This window comes from Aquarana catesbeiana, linkage group LG03 (genome assembly GCF_042186555.1).
Source record: "Aquarana catesbeiana isolate 2022-GZ linkage group LG03, ASM4218655v1, whole genome shotgun sequence".
NCBI classification, from domain to species: domain Eukaryota; kingdom Metazoa; phylum Chordata; class Amphibia; order Anura; family Ranidae; genus Aquarana; species Aquarana catesbeiana.
This window is the reverse complement of record NC_133326.1, coordinates 466,418,805-466,441,304: the sequence shown is the minus strand read 5'-3', so window position 1 is coordinate 466,441,304 and position 22,500 is coordinate 466,418,805. Positions and strand designations below refer to the sequence as shown.

General features: G+C 37.0%; 1 protein-coding gene across 5 annotated transcripts in view; it reads left to right on the top strand.

Annotated features, from left to right (window-relative positions):
* Positions 1-22,500, top strand: part of LOC141132459 (uncharacterized) — a 51,913-nt gene that overhangs the window by 2,311 nt on the left and 27,102 nt on the right. For 2 of the 5 annotated variants that reach the window (XM_073620851.1, XM_073620852.1), the window contains exons 2-5: positions 9,849-10,073; positions 12,438-12,746; positions 14,457-14,786; positions 17,800-17,920. In XM_073620851.1, coding sequence (XP_073476952.1) covers positions 9,849-10,073; positions 12,438-12,746; positions 14,457-14,786; positions 17,800-17,920 — 985 coding nt within the window. Of the gene's footprint in view, positions 1-9,848; positions 10,074-12,437; positions 12,747-14,456; positions 14,787-17,799; positions 17,929-22,500 lie in introns of all 5 variants that reach the window. The other 3 variants (XM_073620849.1, XM_073620850.1, XM_073620853.1) reach the window with 2 other exon arrangements.

The following is a 22,500-nucleotide window of genomic DNA, read 5'->3' as shown; positions in this document are numbered from 1 at the left end:
CAGTTCCAGGAGGTTTTTTGACAAATGTTGGCTTTTAGAAATAGGTACATACTTTCAAAAGAATGAAACATTCTGGTAGTTATTTTAATTGATACTGTGGTACTCCTATTATACAGCCATGTAACTGTGTGCATGCATGGAGTTTTGTCAGCCTCAGTCGATCAATGAACAATGCAAGAAGTTGGCAGTGATAGGGTGATGGATCTATGAGGGGGAGTCTGCATCCCTGGAGGAGGGCTATTTGACATAATGTGCACATATGTTAATAAGTTAAGTTGCGCATTAAGACCATATGACCACTACTGTGACATGCTTTATATGTGTGTTTAGGAGGCTGTTTTTCAGTGAAGAGAAGCTAAGAGCAGTGGTATAGTCGAGGGGAATAATGAAAGATCATTGCCAGGTGCTTCAAACCAGAGGGAGGAAGCGGTACATAGTCAATAACACAAATAAGGTGAGGGCAGGTGGTGTACTAGTAAGGTCAGGTCAATCATGATACAATAAATCATGGTCATAGAGAAACACAACCTATGGACATCAATCTGAAAACTACAACTGCAATATGGGCATTGGTATCCTTCTAGGAAGTTTAGACCAATCAGAAGGTGTGTATCTGGCCGCATCTATGTATATGCACACCACCTGAACAGATAAAAAGGTCAGCTATGCTTATGGAAGGACACAGGAAAGGGGGCTACAGAATAGTGAATGCCAGAAAGGTATCCCATGTGGAGCCACCGCTCAATGTATATCAAATAGTGAAGAGCAGCCTCAGCTCTTCCTGAAACTACAATCCTGACACTGTGGCCGATCTTCGCTATTTAAGTGTTCTTGCATAGCAAGACCACTTACTGTTATCTCACATATATATTATTATTAAGTGTTCTTGCATAGCAAGACCACTTACTGTTATCTCACATATATATTATTATTATTAAGTGTTCTTGCATAGCAAGACCACTTATTGTTATCTCACATATATATTATTAAGTGTTCTTGCATAGCAAGACCACTTACTGTTATCTCACATATATATTATTATTATTATAGCCAAATTTACCACCCTAACTCCTCCCACAATTTTTACACTACATAGACAAGTAATATACCGAAACATGCGGATTGTTCCCGATTGGTGTGCTATTACTTTGTGGAACGTTTCGCCGAATGGTTCACAAAATATCGTCGTTTTTGCGGCGAAATTGGTCCCATAGGAATGAATGGGGAAACTAGAGTGGGAGGTGACAAAAGCTGAAAAATCAGAACATGATTTCTAAACTGCCGCCACTCCCTCATTTTCAAGCCCACCTACACAAATCTTATATCAAAACGTTCAGCTATCCCTGCTGCCACTAAACATGTCCACGGCTAAGCCATAGTCCTGATAGTTTTCACAATATGACCATTTGTTTGCAACTCACACCGTCCATTGACATTCATTGAAACTACACTCTAGCCCCTTCAAATTTGAAGGGCAATTTCTAAACTGCGACCGTGCCTTCAATTTTAATATTTCAGAGACATACTATGTATCAAAATCTAGGTCTGGGTCTTGTGATTCTCACAATATAAAGATCTTCACTGTAGGATTTATAGTTTTTAAAATACGGCCATTTGAATTACTGCACAGTTACTACAGCTATCATGGTCCTGTGTATTGTGTATTGAGCAGTGTTTGTGAAGCATAAACAGGGCATGAGCGTTGCTAGGAAACAGTGGTTGTAAACACAAGATGCTGAGACACCCCAAATGCATGTGGTCATACCTTCGTCTGCTAGACTTGATAATGCTTGTAGACTCCTCCCACAGTTTTTACACTACAGAGACAAATAATATACCGAAACGTGCGGATTGTTCCCGATTGGTGTGCTATTACTTTGTGGAACGTTTCGCCGAATGGTCCACGAAATATCATCGTTTTTGCGGCGAAATTGGTCCCATAGGAATGAATGGCGAAATGTTCAATGTCATTTAATTGGTGTGCTATTACCTTGTGGAACTTTGTGAAAAGCTGAAAAATACCAGTGTGAATCCGGCCTCAATGTCATTTAATTGGTGTGCTATTACTTTGTGGAACGTTTCGCCGAATGGTTCACGAAATATCGTAGTTTTTGCGGTGAAATTGGTCCCATAGGAATGAATGGCGAAATGTTCAAAACTAGAATGGGAGGTGACAAAAGCTGACAACCCCATGATCAGCCAAAACATTATGACCACTCCATGAAAAAAAAAATTATTTTGTGGAACGTTTCACAGAATGGTTCACAAAATATCGTCGTTTTTGCGATGAAATTGGTCCCATAGGAATGAATGGCGAAATGTTCAAAACTAGAGTGGGAGGTGACAAAAACTGACAACCCCATGATCAGCCAAAACATTATGACCGCCCCATGATCAGCCAAAACATTATGACCGCCCCATGAAAAAAAAAATTATTTTGTGGAACGTTTCGCCGAATGGTTCACGAAATATTGTCATTTTTGTGGCGAAATTGGTCCCATAGGAATGAATGGTGAAATGTTAAAAACTAGAGTGGGAGGTGACAAAAGCTGACAACCCCATGATCAGCCAAAACATTATGACCGCCCCATGAAAAAAAAAATTATTCTTGAAAAAAAAAAATAATAATTTTTGAAAAAAAAAAAAATAATTTTTGAAAAAAAATAATTCATTTTTGAAAAAAAATAATTCATTTTTGAAAAAAAAAAAATTTTGAAAAAAATTTTCAGCTAATGATGGGACTTCAACTTTTTTACTACTATTTATACTTTTTAAAATATTAAGCTTTTTAACACTTTTCACAGTTACTCAAGCCACTCCATCCAGTTACTCCGCCCACTCCAGTTGTAGAGGCAAGAACACTTTTCACAATTTCCCCAGAAATTGTAGCTTTTCTAGTTAAGTGTTCTTGCATAGCAAGACCACTTACTGTTATCTCACATATATATTATTCTTATTATTATAGCCAAATTTACCACCCTAACTCCTCCCACAGTTTTTACACTACATAGACAAGTAATATACCGAAACGTGCGGATTGTTCCCGAATGGTGTGCTATTACTTTGTGGAACGTTTCGCCAAATGGTTCAGGAAATATCGTCATTTTTGCGGCGAAATTGGTCCCATAGGAATGAATGGGGAAACTAGAGTGGGAGATGACAAAAGCTGAAAAATCAGAACATGATTTCTAAACTGCCGCCACTCCCTCATTTTCAAGCCCACCTACACAAATCTTATATCAAAACGTTCAGCTATCCCTGCTGCCACTAAACATGTCCACGGCTAAGCCATAGTCCTGATAGTTTTCACAATATGACCATTTGTTTGCAACTCACGCCGTCCATTGACATTCATTGAAACTACACTCTAGCCCCCTCCAAATTTGAAGGGCAATTTCTAAACTGCGACTGTGCCTTCATTTTTAATATTTCAGAGACATACTATACATCAAAATCTAGGTCTGGGTCTTGTGATTCTCACAATATAAAGATCTTCGCTGTAGGATGTATAGTTTTTAAAATACGGCCATTTGTTTAGAGGTCATTTCAGGAAATTTTAGCCATTAATCAGAGTGTACTGTTAGTGTTTGTTTTGTTGCCATGGTTACCAAAGCTTCTGTTATACACAGGGGGGAAGGTGGCTGGAGCATCTCAGCTGATTACAGAGCCCGGGGGAGGGGACAGACACACCATGTACTGATTTATAATAGAGGAATATGATGGGGCAGTTTTGATGGGGTAATTCTGATGGGGCAGTTTTGATGAAGCAGTATTTGGGAAGCATAAACAGGGCATGAGCGTTGCTAGGAAACAGTGGTTGTAAACACAAGATGCTGAGACACTCCAAATGCATGTGACTTCATCTGCTAGACTTGATAATGCTTGTAGACTCCTCCCACAGTTTTCACACTACAGAGACAAATAATATACCGAAACGAGCGGATTGTTCCCGATTGGTGTGTTATTACTTTGTGGAATGTTTTGCCGAATGGTCCACGAAATGACGTTTTTGCGGCGAAATTGGTCCCATAGGAATGAATGGCGAAATGTTCAAAACTAGAGTGGGAAGTGACAAAAGCTGACAACCCCATGATCAGCCAAAACATTATGACCGCCCCATGTACAAAAAAAAATATTTTTGAAAAAAAAAAAATATTTTTGAAAAAAGTAAAAAAATAATTTTTGAAAAAAAAAAATCATTTTTGAAAAAAAAAAATATATATTTTTGAGAAAAAAAATATTTTTGAAAAAAAAAAAATTATTTTTGAAAAAAAAAAATATTTTTGAAAAAAAAATTTCTTTTAAAAAAATAATAATTTCGAAAAAAAAATTATTTTTGAAATAAAAAAATTCATTTTTGAAAAAAAAAATTACCTTTGAAAAAAAAAATTACTTTTGAAAAAAAAAATCATTTTTGAAGAAAAAAAAATCATTTTTGATTAAAAAAAAATTCATTTTTGAAAAAAAAAATTACTTTTGAAAAAAATGTTCAGCTCTTTCAGCGAATGATGGAACTTTTTTACTACCATTTATACTTTTTAAAATATTAAGCTTTTTAACACTTTTCACAGTTACTCAAGCCACTCCACCCCACCCAGTTACTCCGCCCACTCCAGTTGTAGAGGCAAGAACACTTTTCACAATTTCCCCAGAAATTGTACCTTTTCTAGTTAAGTGTTCTTGCATAGCAAGACCACTTACTGTTATCTCACATATATATTATTAAGTGTTCTTGCATAGCAAGACCACTTACTGTTATCTCACATATATATTATTCTTATTATTATAGCCAAATTTACCACCCTAACTCCTCCCACAGTTTTCACACTACAGAGACAAGTAATATACCGAAACGAGCGGATTGTTCCCGATTGGTGTGTTATTACTTTGTGGAATGTTTTGCCGAATGGTCCACGAAATGACGTTTTTGCGGCGAAATTGGTCCCATAGGAATGAATGGCGAAATGTTCAAAACTAGAGTGGGAAGTGACAAAAGCTGACAACCCCATGATCAGCCAAAACATTATGACCACCCCATGATCAGCCAAAACATTATGACCGCCCCATGTAAAAAAAAAAAATATTTTTGAAAAAAAAAAAATATTTTTGAAAAAAGTAAAAAAATAATTTTTGAAAAAAAAAAAAATCATTTTTGACAAAAAAAAAATATATTTTTGAAAAAAAAAATATTTTTGAAAAAAAAAAATTATTTTTGAAAAAAAAAAATATTTTTGAAAAAAAAATTTCTTTTAAAAAAAAAATTATTTTTGAAAAAAAAATATATTTGAAAAAAAAAAATATTTTTGAAAAAAAAAAATTATTTTTGAAAAAAAAATTACTTTAAAAAAAATAATAATTTCGAAAAAAAAATTATTTTTGAAATAAAAAAATTCATTTTTGAAAAAAAAAATTACCTTTGAAAAAAAAAATTACTTTTGAAAAAAAAAATCATTTTTGAAGAAAAAAAAATCATTTTTGATTAAAAAAAATTCATTTTTGAAAAAAAAAATTACTTTTGAAAAAAATGTTCAGCTCTTTCAGCGAATGATGGAACTTTTTTACTACTATTTATACTTTTTAAAATATTAAGCTTTTTAACACTTTTCACAGTTACTCAAGCCACTCCACCCCACCCAGTTACTCCGCCCACTCCAGTTGTAGAGGCAAGAACACTTTCACAATTTCCCCAGAAATTGTACCTTTTCTAGTTCTTATTATTATAGCCAAATTTACCACCCTAACTCCTCCCACAGTTTTTACACTACATAGACAAGTAATATACCGAAACGTGCGGATTGTTCCCGAATGGTGTGCTATTACTTTGTGGAACGTTTCGCCGAATGGTTCACGAAATATCATCGTTTTTGCGGCAAAATTGGTCCCATAGGAATGAATGGGGAAACTAGAGTGGGAGATGACAAAAGCTGGAAAATCAGAACATGATTTCTAAACTGCCGCCACTCCCTCATTTTCAAGCCCACCTACACAAATCTTATATCAAAACGTTCAGCTATCCCTGCTGCCACTAAACATGTCCACGGCTAAGCCATAGTCCTGATAGTTTTCACAATATGACCATTTGTTTGCAACTCACGCCGTCCATTTAAATTCATTGAAACTACACTCTAGCCCCCTTCAAATTTGAAGGGCAATTTCTAAACTGCGACTGTGCCTCCATTTTTAATATTTCAGAGACATACTATGTATCAAAATCTAGGTCTGGGTCTTGTGATTCTCACAATATAAAGATCTTCGCTGTAGGATGTATAGTTTTTAAAATACGGCCATTTGTTTAGAGGTCATTTCAGGAAATTTTAGCCATTAATCAGAGTGTACTGTTAGTGTTTGTTTTGTTGCCATGTTTACCAAAGCTTCTGTTATACACAGGGGGGAAGGTGGCTGGAGCATCTCAGCTGATTACAGAGCCCGGGGGAGGGGACAGACACACCATGTACTGATTTATAATAGAGGAATATGATGGGGCAGTTTTGATGGGGTAATTCTGATGGGGCAGTTTTGATGAAGTAGTATTTGGGAAGCATAAACAGGGCATGAGCGTTGCTAGGAAACAGTGGTTGTAAACACAAGATGCTGAGACACCCCAAATGCATGTGACTTTATCTGCTAGACTTGATAATGCTTGTAGACTCCTCCCACAGTTTTTACACTACAGAGACAAGTAATATACCGAAACGAGCGGATTGTTCCCGATTGGTGTGCTATTACTTTGTGGAATGTTTCACCGAATGGTTCACGAAATATCGTAGTTTTTGCGGCGAAATTGGTCCCATAGGAATGAATGGCGAAATGTTCAAAACTAGAGTGGAAGGTGACAAAAGCTGACAACCCCCTGATTAGCCAAAACATTATGACCACCCCATGATCAGCCAAAACATTATGACCGCCCCATGAAAAAAAAAATATTTTTGAAAAAAAAAAAAAAAATTCATTTTTGAAAAAAAAAATATTATTGAGAAAAAAAAATATTTTTGAAAAAAGAAAAAATTATTTTTGAAAAAAAAAAAATTATTTCGAAGAAAAAAAAAATTTTTGAAAAAAAAATTTTGAACAAAAAAAAATTATTTTTGAAAAAAAAAAATTTTGAAAAAAAAAAAAGAAAAAAAAATTATTTTTGAAAAAAAAAAAAATATTTTTGAAAAAATAAAAAAAAATAATTTTTGAAAAAAAAAATCATTAAAAAAAAATCATTAAAAAAAAATCATTTTTGAAAAAAAAATCATTTTTGAAAAAAAAGTTCAGCTCTTTCAGCTAATGATGGGACTTCAACTGTTTTACTACTATTTATACTTTTTAAAATATTAAGCTTTTTAACACTTTTCACAGTTACTCCGCCCACTCCACCCAGTTACTCCGCCCACTCCAGTTGTAGAGGCAAGAACACTTTCACAATTTCCCCAGAAATTGTACCTTTTCTAGTTCTTATTATTATTATAGCCAAATTTACCACCCTAACTCCTCCCACAGTTTTTACACTACATAGACAAGTAATATACCGAAACGTGCGGATTGTTCCCGAATGGTGTGCTATTACTTTGTGGAACGTTTCGCCGAATGGTTCACGAAATATCGTAGTTTTTGCAGCGAAATTGGTCCCATAGGAATGAATGGGGAAACTAGAGTGGGAGATGGCAAAAGCTGGAAAATCAGAACATGATTTCTAAACTGCCGCCACTCCCTCATTTTCAAGCCCACCTACACAAATCTTATATCAAAACGTTCAGCTATCCCTGCTGCCACTAAACATGTCCACGGCTAAGCCATAGTCCTGATAGTTTTCACAATATGACCATTTGTTTGCAACTCACGCCGTCCATTGACATTCCTTGAAACTACACTCTAGCCCCTTCAAATTTGAAGGGCAATATCTAAACTGCGACCGTGCCTTCATTTTTAATATTTCAGAGACATACTATGTATCAAAATCTAGGTCTGGGTCTTGTGATTCTCACAATATAAAGATCTTCGCTGTAGGATTTATAGTTTTTAAAATACGGCCATTTGTTTAGAGGTCATTTCAGGAAATTTTAGCCATTAATCAGCGTGTACTGTGTTTGTTTTGTTGCCATGGTTACCAAAGCTTCTGTTATACACAGGGGGGAGGTGGCTGGAGCATCTCAGCTCTGATTACAGAGCCCAGGGGGAGGGGACAGACACACCATGTACTGATTTATAATAGAGGAATATGATGGGGCAGTTTTGATGGGGTAATTCTGATAGGGCAGTTTTGATGAAGTAGTATTTGGGAAGCATAAACAGGGCATGAGCGTTGCTAGGAAACAGTGGTTGTAAACACAAGATGCTGAGACACCCCAAATGCATGTGACTTCATCTGCTAGACTTGATAATGCTTGTAGACTCCTCCCACAGTTTTTACACTACAGAGACAAGTAATATATCGAAACGAGCGGATTGTTCCCGATTGGTGTGTTATTACTTTGTGGAATATTTCACCGAATGGTCCACGAAATATCGTAGTTTTTTGTGGCAATATTGGTCCCATAGGAATGAATTGCAAAATGTTCAATGTCATTTAATTGGTGTCCTATTACCTTGTGGAACTTTGTGAAAAGCTGAAAAATACCAGTGTGAATCCGGCCTCAATGTCATTTAATTGGTGTGCTATTACTCTGTGGAACGTTTCGCCGAATGGTTCACGAAATATCGTCGTTTTTGCGGTGAAATTGGTCCCATAGGAATGAATGGTGAAATGTTCAAAACTAGAGCGGGAGGTGACAAAAGCTGACAACCCCATGATCAGCTGAAACATTATGACCGCCCCATGAAAAAAAAAAAATATTTTTGAAAAAAAAAAAATATTTTTGAAAAAAAAAAATATATATTTTTGAAAAAAAAAAAAAATATTTTTGAAAAAAAAATTACTTAAAAAAAAAAATAATTTCGAAAAAAAAAATTATTTTTGAGAAAAAAAATTACTTTTAAAAAAAAAATCATTTTTGAAAAAAAAAAAATCATTTTTGAAGAAAAAAAATCATTTTTGAAAAAAAAAATTACTTTTGAAAAAAATGTTCAGCTCTTTCAGCTAATGATGGAACTTTTTTACTACTATTTATACTTTTTAAAATATTAAGCTTTTTAACACTTTTCACAGTTACTCAAGCCACTCCACCCCACCCAGTTACTCCGCCCACTCCAGTTGTAGAGGCAAGAACACTTTTCACAATTTCCCCAGAAATTGTAGCTTTTCTAGTTCATATAATTATTATGCAAAATTTAAAAAAGCACAGTAGTAACCACATCGATATGTTGTACCCAGATAAAGTTCTGCAGAAGAAAGGGTGTTTTCGAAACATGTGGAGCTTCTTATGTGGACCAGTTTTGTAAAAACATGTTTTTTTTTTTTACTTTTGTATAATAAATTTGGAATTTTATGTAATATATTTCTGTTTTGTTGGTTTTGCTCACTACATGTATGCCCTTTTACAGTACAACACACATTCTGTTATATGGTGGGATATTTACTGTGATGATATTTTTGGTTTAACATTTTATTCCAGAAACCTACTTTTGTTCATGGTAAAGAGGCACATGACTTGATTACTGCAAAGGGCCTACACTAATAATTTATGCTGTCGACGACAATTACATAAATAAGTAAAACAAAATATGAATGTCTTTGAAACTTGGAAAATATTGTGGACATGTTCAATAATGGCACCAGCAGATCATTTTTGTAACTTGTACTTAAAACTCACCTTTTTCTATTACAGCATGGTAAACATTTCTACTTTTTGTTTTAATACTTTTTTCCCAATAGCAGTATTGCATGCCTTGTGTATTAGCTTAAGACTGTTAAAATCTTATTTCAGACATGCAGAAAAAAGGAGCTCCTCCTGGAACAGATATCACACTGACCTGCCCATCTTCAAAAGTTGGTGGACCATCGCGCTCTGTTTCTATCCCTACAAAAAGGAATATCAGACAGTTCAGTTATGAAGATACTTTGTATATCATAATTTCAGACTTTAGTGAATATCATAAAGGCCCATACTTATGTATTAATAGTAATGGAACAATATTAGAGTTTAATGAAAGTGAGTACATTTCCTTTTTAGGATGCCAATAATCGTATAACAAAGCAAGGACATGTGTACAGATCATTTTGGCCTAGCAAAATTTTGATTATGCTAACTAAAACACTGATACTAATTTTAAAAATGTGTTATTTAATCATACCTAGAGTACACTGACTCTGACCTTTTGACTTTGGCTATGGCCTTTGACCCTAAACTTGGCTCTGACCCTGACCTAGATCAAACTCTGATCTAGCTATCTTAATTTTTTTTCACATAGTGTTCTTTGTTTACACTGTTCTTCTCTACCAAGGAGATAAAGATACAATGTGCCCTTTTCTTTATTTGAAGAGGAGAAAAAAAACAAAGGGGTGGGCTATACAGTGACTGATTACTGTGACAGCTAATTAAAGTAATCACAGTGATGGGTGACCCCGGGCTCTTGGTGAGAGAACTCTGATCTGGGAGTGTGCTGTATAGCCCCATTTCCATGTGTCTGCATATATGCGTACACTCGGAAGCAAGGGGTTAACCCTACACTTGTATTTATTAACTGACTATTGTACCAAAACATCCAGTACTTGCTTTCTGTGGTGATAAAAGGGCTAGGAGAGCAAAAAATTGCCACAAGATTACATTTTATTCCTTGCACTCCTGCTACCTTTTTTCTGGAAAGTTATAGTAACAGCACTGGCCCCTAGTAGTACACTGACTTTTCTGACAGCTTTCATGATACCTGTATCTAATTAAAGCATTTGTTACCCCAACAATTCATATTCCTGACATGTGCCTGCTGTACCATGTACTTGTATGAGAAAGTACACTATTGTTTCTGGGCCCCAAATCATATACACATGTGGTATAGCTGCGATTGTCAGGACCAGGAGAATTTATTTTGGGTATTTATTAGTGGAAGTTTATGGTAATAGCAAGTTTATGGTAATAGCAAGAAATATACAGCTACATTTTAAAACATGATTTTTTTTTAAGTTTGTAAGGAAAGGAAGCCTTTTAGCTTACACGGTTCTGGTCTCTCTCTCTCTCTCTCTCTCTCTCGGAGGAGTACATCTGGGCATCTGGGGGGATCCATAGTGGAGAATGATCTGGGGGTTTAGGTAGATCATAAGCTCAATAAAAACATGCAATGCCAAGGTGCGTTTTCCAAAGCGAGCAAAGTACTTTCTTGTATTAAGAGATATATCATTTTGCCCCTGTACAAATCATTAGTAAGACCTCATGTGAAATATGCAGTTCAGTTTTGGGTACCATTTCTCAAAAAGGATATCTGGGAACTGGAGAAAATGCAGAGAAGGGCAACCAAACTGATAAGAGGCATGGAGGAGCTCAGCTATGAGGAAAGATTAGAGGAACTGAATTCATCCTCTCGAGAAGAGGAGATTAAGGGGGGATATGATCAACATGTACAAATTATATATAAAATATTCCATGTAGTAAACGTGGTGAGTTATTCACTTTACGGTCAACACAGAGGACAAGGGGGCACTCTTTACGCCTAGAGGAAAAGAGATTTCATTTCCAAATTCGGAAAGGTTTCTTTACAGTAAGAGCTGTAAAAATGTGGAATAGACTCCCTCCAGAGGTGGTTCTGGCCAGCTCAGTAGATTGCTTTTAGGTAAGGCTTGGATTCTTTCCTAAATGTACATAATATAACTGGATACTAACATTTATAGGTAAAGTTGATCCAGGGAAAATTCGATTGCCTCTCGGGGATCAGGAAGGAATTTTTTCCCCTGCTGTAGCAAATTGGCTCATGCTTTGCTGGGTTTTTTCGCCTTCCTCTGGATCAACTGTGGGGAAGGATTGAGTATATGGGATTGTAGATTTGTTTATTTATTTTATGGTTAATCTAGATCAGGGATATGCAATTAGTGGACCTCCAGCTGTTGCAGAACTACAGGTCCCATGAGGCATAGCAAGACTTTGACAGCCACAAGCATGACACCCAGAGGCAGAAGCATGATGGGACTTGTAGTTTTGCAACAGCTGGAGGTCCGCTAATTGCATATCCATGATCTAGATGGACTTGTGTCTTTTTTTAGCCTGACTATGCAAGTCTCATACCTCTGTTTGTCAGAAGACTTGGCTTTCTTGCAAGGGCAAAGAACAGACAAATATATGAGCAGCTGTGCTAACCACTGTGCACATGTTGGAGCCATGCCAAAATACCATAGCAATTAGACAAGCTGATAAAAGTGTGCATTATTCTCTGAAAATGTGCAAGTAAGAAAGATCAGCCACTGTTTTGGGGAGTAATTTAGTGACTAGGTACTCGTTAGACAGTTTTTTTTATAAATGCAAACAGTATTTTTTAAAGATTGTATTTAACTCTATAATAGTGAGTTATTCTTTACTCTTTTTTTCCAGTTTCTACCTCAGAAGCAATCATAAAGTTTCGGTCTGTTGGGGACAATCTGCTACTGATTTGCTCCATCATGAAAAAAGTCACATACGTTAAGTGGCAATGGACATCATCTGACTCACTAAACAGTGCCACCATACAGGTTAACTCTGGTAATCAAATTACAAGTAATGGGCCTTTTCATGTGGAGACTACAGATGAAGCAGATTTTGCTATTAAAATTTCACCAGTGAGCTTTAATGATTCTGGTCAATACAAATGCTATTTCCCAGATGGCAGTGCTGGAATTGTAGTAAATCTTGTTACTGTGGAAGGTGAGTATATTTTATGAAAGTTAATATCCAGAAACAGATGTACTATGTCAGAGGTTTATAAAACACTATTTGTATACTATACAACTGCGGGGGAGCCAAAACAAGGACCTGGATCTGAGCCCATGGGCTCTACTGTGTCTGGCAGTAATTCTTCTAGGTGAGCTACTTGAGATGCTGGACAGTTCCCGATCTTATCCCTTGGACAATCTTACCTTGTTTCTGGTGAACCTTGAACTCTTTGCTCCTCCCATGAACTTCCTATTTAAGCCATGCCTCTGCACTGTTTGCTAGATTATTGTGCTCTACCCAGCCAATATCTCTATCTTGTCACTCCTGCTGCCATCCATATCTTCACTACCACTTGTTTTCAACCTCTAGCTTGTTCCTCGATTATGCTTCCACTTAATCCCAACCTGCAACCACTTGTTACCACTTGTCTGGCTTTTTTACTGACTACGCTCCTGCTTGATCCCTACCTGCTATATCTGCTACTGGACCCCAGCTTGCTCAGATCCTAGTAGGCGATCCTGATAACTTAACACGCAACAAAACCCACCTCCACCATCAGGTGCTGTGGTGAAGACCAGTTGGTGAGTAGACCCTGTGCCTCAGGGGAGCCTGCGCTATCCACCAGGGTGACTTTCCCCTGTACTTATCTTGCTGGCCTCTTTTTCTATAGCCTTGACTAGTCAGCCTTGAAAGCATAGTAGCTGCAGGAACACCTATACCCAAGGTATTTTTAAATGGTACCTTACATGTAAAGGAAAGGTCTGTTTAATTACATAAGGCCCCCAACACCAATGCTAAATCTCACATTATAGCTATAAAAAGAAGAAAACATATGGGAAAAAGTTAGAATACACTCATACCCTAAACCTGGATTCTGCATTGTGAGAGTGACATCGCAATTCTTCCGATGATATACTGGGAAAGCTGAGTATCCTAAATCTAGTATGAAGACACCACTGCACAGTGTAAGAGGGTCCTTTTCAGACATTAGGGTCCTCATCATTTCCATAATCTTTCCTGAAGGATCCTAATGTCATCCTTATCTAGGCTGCAAGGGGGGAAAGCTGGGTTAAAGGTACAGTAAGTATATATTTTTTTTTCCAGGTGTTTTTTTTTTTGTTTTTGTTTTTTGATATAACACAGTGTTTTGCCATAGGTTGGGGTCCAGTGTTTGATTTAATTAAACCAAAGCCTAATAAAATACAATGACACTAATTCTTTTGCAATTCACCAATGTTGTATGTTACAATTTGTTATGATTTATCATTTAAAGATAAGTGTAATGCAGAGGTGAAACGTATGGAACGTGTGTGTGTGTGTGTGTGTGGTGTTGTGTTTTTTTTTTTTTTTTTTTTATTTTATATCATGAAGATTTTAAGGTATTTCTGAAGGGTGACATCAAACATACCTCTCATAATTAAAATTATACAGCTGCCCTCCTATGCATGCATGGTAGAATTCCAGATGTAACGTTAGATTAAATTGGAATTACATATAACTTACAGATGACCTCCTAGTGCTGAAACCATTCCAACAAAATGAATACATTTAAAATTACCTAAGACCATCATCAATGGATGACCCTTAGGCTAATAGAAACATAGAAGAAGTGTTAAATTTTAAAGGAAAACTAAAGTTTGTCTCTGATATTAAAATTTTGTACACTGACATTTTTTTTCCATCTATTTTTATGATTTGTAGTGAAAATACATCCTTCTGAATTAGTTCATCAAGGCAGTGATGCACACCTTACATGTTCAGTATCTCATCTTTTGCCTAGTATCAATATCATGTTACTGTGGGTACAGATGAACGCAACTTCCTCTACTCCTGTAAAAAGTAGAAAATTGTCCATCATGCATATGGAAAATTCTCTGCATGTGAAGAATGTTAATGAAAACAGAACAGATTGGTCTTGTTTGGTGTTTAATAACAATTTCTTGGTTGGTTTCATTCAAACAAAACTGAATTATACCATGAAGCCAAATTTTGAATCAACAACCTCAGATTATGAAACTGAGCCAAGCCCAGGTATTGTATCTATTTTTTTTTCCTGTATCAACTATGAATAGAAATACCACTCTAGTGGCCTACACAATAAAGCTGGCCATACATGGATCGAAATTCAGCTGGTTCAGCAGGGACTGGTCAAACTTGAATCCATATAAGGGCAGGCTAGATGTACAAAAATTAATCTACTGATTGACTTCTGTACAACCAACCTGTTGGGTTTTTCATGATCATGCCACCAGCTATTGCCTGAATACAATCACTCAGTGGAAATGATTCCCCCCCATCCCCACTGAGTATGTGAATGGTGGAATCGAGTATTTTTTTTTTTTTTTTCGTTCAAGATGTTGTTTGAATTAAGAAAAAAAACAAAAAAACTAATGTATTGGCTGCCTTACTATGTGCCCTGTCGAAAATGCAGGGAGGATTACACTGCACATTGAGATAGGAAGAAAATGCTTAAAGTCTTGCAATCATCATACTATTTGTTTTGTATGTTGCAATACTAAAAGCTCATGAAGATGTAGAGACTTAACATACAGTAATTAAAAATGAGGTAGTGTGACCAAGCTTAAAAAATAAAATATAAATGTGTCAAATGATAATACTCATAAATGACTTCCGATTGGGTGAAGTCAGCAAACAATCAAACATCAAAAAATTGAAAAATTGGAAAATCAAAATCAAGTGAAAGCAACAGTTCAAGATATGGCTTTCAACTGGGTGAAATCAGCAAACAATCAAACATCAAAAAATTGAAACATCAAAATCAAGTGGAAGCAACAGTTCAAGATATAAAAAATTCTAAATAAATTCAAAAAAGTGTTCAAATGATGTGGAAATCAAACATCTGGATAAATCCTCCTGGAGTTCGGCAAAACATCAGAAGACAGTCATCCATCACCGGCCACACAGCCTACTCACCAGATTGTGGTGACTCCCATGACAGGAGTCAAAAACGCTTCAAGGACAGCCAGAGAAGCTTCACACGATTACGGCTTGATTCAGGTGCTGGAACTCAGGTAACACTGTAGCTGCTTGGATGCATGCAAATGAACTCCCGAATAGAGATGGGTCATTGCAGACCATTAGTGCCATAAATGGGGAGAAAATGAATGGAGAACTCCCATCGTGAAGTAAGCCAAAAATTTATTGGACGGGCTAAAATCCGACCGGTTCCGTCAGTGCGTTCTGACGTCATCAGGCTTACCTCACGATGGGAGTTCTCCATTCATTTTCTCCCCATTTATGGCACTAATGGTCTGCAATGACCCATCTCTATTCGGGAGTTCATTTGCATGCATCCAAGTAGTTACAGTGTTACCTGAGTTCCAGCACCTGAATCAAGCCGTGATCGTGTGAAGCTTCTCTGGCTGTCCTTGAAGCGTTTTTGACTCCTGCCATGGGAGTCACCACAATCTGGTGAGTAGGCTGTGTGGCCGGTGATGGTGGTGGATGACTGTTTTCTAATGTTTTACCGAACTCCAGGAGGATTTATCCAGATGTTTGATTTCCACATCATTTGAACACTTTTTTGAATTTATTTAGAATTTTTTATATCTTGAACTGTTGCTTCCACTTGATTTTGATGTTTCAATTTTTGTGATGTTTGATTGTTTGCTGATTTCACCCAGTTGAAAGCCATATCTTGAACTGTTGCTTTCACTTGATTTTGATTTTCCAATTTTTCAATTTTTTGATGTTTGATTGTTTGCTGACTTCACCCAATCAGAAGTCATTTATGAGTATTATCATTTGACACATTTATATTTTATTTTTTACACTAGTGTGTGATATTTGTACTTGCACTTTAAAGGGAACGCGGTTTGTAATTAATTTGTTAATTATTGTCCCTTACATTTATCCTTATAACGTGCTGCTCCTAAATTAGTTTAACCAGCCTCCATTTGCGCGGGTTGGTAGTTTCTACCATTGACCATATAGTGTGACCAAGCTGTTTGTTACTTATGTTAAGGCTTGCTTTGGGGCAGGCGTTGAGATAGATAGCATAGATGGCCATAGATGTTGTTTGTGTTTTTTTTTTACATTCAGCAAGCGGGGCTAAAGAAAAAAAATTAGGTTTCTCCATCCACACAAGGGAGGTGGTAGGAAATATTCCCCCCCCCCCCCCGTTGGGACATTGTATTCTAACAGCTGGATTTGGCAAAGTAGCTGTAGCTGCTGATGGACAAAAGTTTACAATTTTCCAACTCGTTCAATCAGTAGAAGTCAATCTAACAGTTTATTTCTGTTAAACAAGGAAAGACACAAACTGGTCAAAATTCGATTGGCTCCTGCTCAACTGGACAAATTTCGATCCATCTATGGTCACCATAAGTTGCACTTTGCAAACTAATTTTCCCTAGAGCTTAAAGTGGAACTAAACTCTCTCAATAAACACTGTTTTTAATCTGTATGCTGCTAGCACTAGTAAATAGATAGGAAGGTATATTATATTTTTTTAAAACTTTTTTCATATTTCTTCAGTTGCTTTATGGTTTTTGATGCAGGCCAAAATTATATTATACATTACATGAGTCTTCATGGGAATTTTTTGTTTGCTTTCTTCTTGAGGAGGGGAAGAGGGGCTTTCTCAGCTGAACACGACCACCTGTCTGCATGCTTGAGCTAAAGGCAGATGAATTTCAAGTAAATGCTACATGAATCATCCACCCTTGCTCAAGATGGCAGTGCCTAGAAATGGTATATGGTGTTTTCTCAACAAAATAAAACATGGAGACATGAATGTATGACTGAGTTTGCTTTGAATATTAAAAATGAAATAAATAGCATTTTCAGCTTGAGGTGCTCAGATACAGTTAAGTTCCATGTTAATGAAGGTGAAGTTCTGTTGACTTCTATCATCCAAATCAAGTGCAAGCAAAAATGATTGGGTACTCTTTGCAAAATAAAATTTCATCACATTCACTAAGCTCTTGGGGAAAATTCCTAGGCAGTGTGCAACTTTCCTTAGAAAGTAAACAGCCTACTTGCCTTTAGTAAATCAACCTCATTGTCTCTGTTTATATTTCAGCCTTGGATGATGAAGAAACTTCCTCAGCCAAAGGCATCCATGTTTTCAGGATAACAATCCGATCTCTGGTTTCCTTCATGGTTTTGGTACTTTTTACAATATACACCATTAAGATCTTAAGGTATATAGGTAGGTGCTTCTGAAATCTTGTGTGATATACTGAATTCCACATTGTTGGATATTGTTATTGTATATAAACCTACACTAGGCTTAAAATTCTAGCATGAGTGGAAGTGAATCCACATCAGATTTTACTACAAAAGTACATGTTCATAACATCAAAGTATATTTGCTTTGAGACTATAATACTTTTTCTGTTTTAAGTTGTACAGTTATGTGAAAAAGTAAGTATACCCCATGGAAATTGTTGAATTTTTCTCTAAACATATTTGAACAGGCAGAAGTGACTATTCAATCATTTCTTAGATGAAAATATCAATAGATGTAATGGTGTCTTCTGAATAATATAAGTGTACCTCTGGTCTCAGAAGCTTTAATTGCCACCTGAAGTAGAATTTTCTTTGTTAGGAGTTTTGAAAAACTGCCTGCCAGTCTCTAACATAAAATTAGTGAAATGTTTCACCACTGCTCAATGCAAAATTAATTTTATTGCAAGATATATGTGGGTTTCTTTGCATGATCTACAGTTTTCAAATCATCCACAACATTTTTACTAAATTCAAATCAGTTCTTTAACTAGGTCAGTCTATAAACCCCCAAAAACTTGAAACAAGCAGTTGCACAGCGCAACAGGTTACCAATAAAAACGTCTTTATATTGTAGACAGATGCAGTCACAGGAATAAACGGAAGGTTAAACATGTTAACCTTCCGTTCATTCCTATGACTGCATCTGTCTACATTACAATAAAGATGTTTTTATTGGTATCCTGTTGCGGTGTGAGGCTGCCTATTCCAAGTTTACTTGTTTGTCGCAGTGGCGTACCGGGCCAGCACCTGTGGGGTTACCTGCTTCCTCTGCCCTCAGTCTATAAACCCCCATTTCTTCTTTTTTGAGACATTCTTTAGTAGATATACCAGTGTGCTTCAAAGAATTTTCATATTTAGCTTTAACTTTCAGACAGATGGCCTCACATTCACATTGAGTACATTATCATATAATCTAGAATTAATAACTGACTTGATGGTTGTGAGTTGCCCAGGCCCAGAAGCAACACAAAAAACAAAAATGTTACCATTTCCATCACTATGCTTCACAGTTGGTTCTTCTCCTGAAGACTGCTGTCTTCAGTTTGTGCCATGTCTACTGCTACAGCTTGTACTGTATAACTCTATATTCATTCCAGAAGACCCAGTCTTTGCGTATATGTTTAACCAATCAAGGACCGAACCTCTTTCTGAGATTTGCAAACTATATATCCTAAAATATAAACTTGTGCTAGTGGTGAAATAACAGTGAAATAGAAAACAAAAGCAGCTGCCACACACAGTGCTAATCACTAGAAAATGTAAAAATATGAAAATGTGGCGCTCACAAATTGAAATATATACGTGCAAAAAATATATGTAAATATGTGTAGATGTAAATTAAAATAAACAAAGCAAAATCCAAATGAAGTGAAGTCCAAATTAAATAATCAAAAGTATTATAAATGTTCAAATCCACAATGGGCAAAAAAAACTTTTCAGGTGCAGAAAACCACAAATGCTCCAGAACTTTTCAGGTGCAAATCAACACCTCCATATGTGTCCCCACTCAGCAAATGACGATGACCCCCAGCTTTGCAGTCTGGGGATCGCTTCAGGTTTAAATGATGGTATCCAGAAAAGTTCAGGGGTAGTGATGTACACATCAGATGAAAAGGATTCTTATTAGAATTTCTCAGCAGAATCGCCAGGCACCAAAAAAAGATAAAAAATGGAACTAATAGTGAACTTACCGTTTTAAAAGGAATTTATTCCACATACAAATGGGTACTTACAAAGTATCCGATTAAAACAGGCATATAAAATGGGGTTGTAGATGTATCAGGACGGCGCTCACGGCGTGTGTTCCAGAGACCAGGAAGTGCGATTCACGGAGCAGGAAATGACATCAGTGCCACCGGAAATGCGTCAACATGTTTCACCCTCCCTCCTGTGGGAGGGCGAACCATGTTGAAGCATTTCCAATGGCACTGACATAATTTCCTGCTTTGTGGAACGCACTTCCTGGTCTCTGGAACGCACGCCGTGAGCGGCATCCTGATACATCTACAACCCCATTATATACTATAAAAGAACTACTCACAAGCAATTGTAGAAGATTTCACAATGTAAATAGTCATTGACTAGCAGCATGCGATCAAAGATGAGCGGAACCCTCCAGAAGTCATAGAGGAACTCACAGGTGTCGCTGCCAGCTGACGCATTTCGAAGGGACCATCCCTTCTTCCTCAGAGCCTGGCAGTGAACCCTCCTTCAGCAGTCCCTATATATGTGTGCCTACATGCACTTTCAGTCAATCAGACAGAGCGCTTAGGGCCACTCTCCCTTACGCCCCTCAGCCCAGTGGGTGGTCCAATCAAACTATTGACAACTGAATAAACATACTAATATTAATGATAAAACGCCCATTATAGGGGCAGAACTAGACCCTTACTATGGGCAGTAGCGTACCTTTCATGTTGTGTGTACAAATGGTTTGCAAGAGTGCCCTCTCAGTCCGTGGTGTCAGGGTGGATCAAAGTCCCTTCAGTAACCGTTCATGGCTTCCATAAAATATGGGGAGCCGCGCCACCAGGTCTGCACTATAGTGCCAGTGCAGATAATCTTCCTAGTAGGTGTTGTATGCCGGAACGCACGCCAGCGTGTTTGCGGTCCAGGCGGGAGGAAGGGGTGGGCCTGGCGTCACTTCCTCCGCATCATCCGTTGCCCGTCAATGACGTAGGTGATGGAGGGCTGGTTGGCGCCATATTGCTGGAGGCAACATTACGAAGGTCAGGGAAAGACACGCCATAGCCATATATGCAAACAGCTGATCAGGCTAGATGAAACAAAATAGCCACCCGGCGCCCGCCTACCCACTCAGCCGCCGTCCAGGTAGCAAAATAGGCGGGACAGAGGACAGAGTGGCCCCCACAGAAAACAGATAAAATTAAAAATATATAAAAAAGTATATAAAAAATATATAATAAGCGGCACCTGATCACCAACGGACGATGATACCAACGTAAAAGAATCACACTGTAGACACACACCGTACATGCGAATCCCCATGCCTGCATGCCATACATGTGCACCCACACCACTGACCCACAACTAAATCGATCCAAAACTATCATACGGGGAGATATCTATTAACTGTGCTTAGGTGCATCCCAACCAGGGATGCACCTAGCTAGGGATGGTGCTGAAGGAGGTGAACACATGTCACACTGAGCAGTAGCATGAAAAACATGATAGCTAATAGATGTATCATGCTGGAAAGATATATACAACAAAAGGGGGAGATATGCAGTAAACGATAATAATGATATTAAACCGTGCAATATACACTCATACCCATGTATACATATACACACACATAGATACATACATATGTATGTATGTATGTATGTATATATATATATATATATAATCTCTAGTTACTGCATAAACATCGTATGACTGTGAAACTGACAATGTGGTCAGTAACAAAAGGATAAACATATTTTGTAGAATTGAAAAAGTGTTGTGAATGATGTCACAGTAACAATAGCATAAAAAAATTAATATAGTAGTAAAGCATAATATGATAAAATATACTGTTATCATAAAAACCTTAAAACTTGCCAAAAAATGCATACAGATGTAAACGCATAAACCAGAGCCTACCTGGGTGGAGAAAAATAGAAAGATGGGTGGGGGAGGGGGAGAGAGGAGGAGAAAAGGAAAATGGAAAATCACTAGTGTGCTCTGCAATAAGAGAGTGTTTGGGATTGAGTCCATTGGGGCAGAACTTGATAGAGGTAGAAGACATCAAAGGCTTTGCTAATGCAAGGCTTATTGGATCTTCACCCTCAGAAGCATGACCCCCGGGGGACTTAATGAGGATCCTGAGGTTCACAAAATCACTTAATATTTCAGAGCACACTAGTGATTTTCCATTTTCCTTTTCTCCTCCTCTCTCCCCCTTCCCCCCCCCCCCACCCATCTTTCTATTTTTCTCCGCCCAGGTAGGCTCTGGTTTATGCGTTTACATCTATGCATTTTTTTGGCAAGTTTTAAGGTTTTTATGATAACAGTATATTTTATCATATTATGCTTTACTACTATATTATTTTTTTTATGCTATTGTTATTGTGACATCATTCACAACACTTTTTCAATTCTACGAAATATGTTTATCCTTTTGTTACTGACCACATTGTCAGTTTCACAGTCATATGCTGTATGCAGTAACTATCTCTCTCTCTCTCTCGATCTAGATCTATAGCTTTATCTATATCTATGTGTGTGTTTATGTATACATGGGTATGAGCTAGCTGCTGCCATAGCAAAGATATAACAAAGATATCCCTCTTCAAATTTAGGACGTATATAGGCGTGTGGCGGTCCGGAAGTGGTTAATGAAATACTGTAGTCTCTTGCTTTAATGTTTTCTGGACAGAAAATGTTTTCTTACACTTCCCATGCAGGTTATATTATTGCAATCTCTTTCTTATTATGAATGTATACACTTTGACACCAACTGTTGCAAGAGTTGCCTGCAGATACCAGG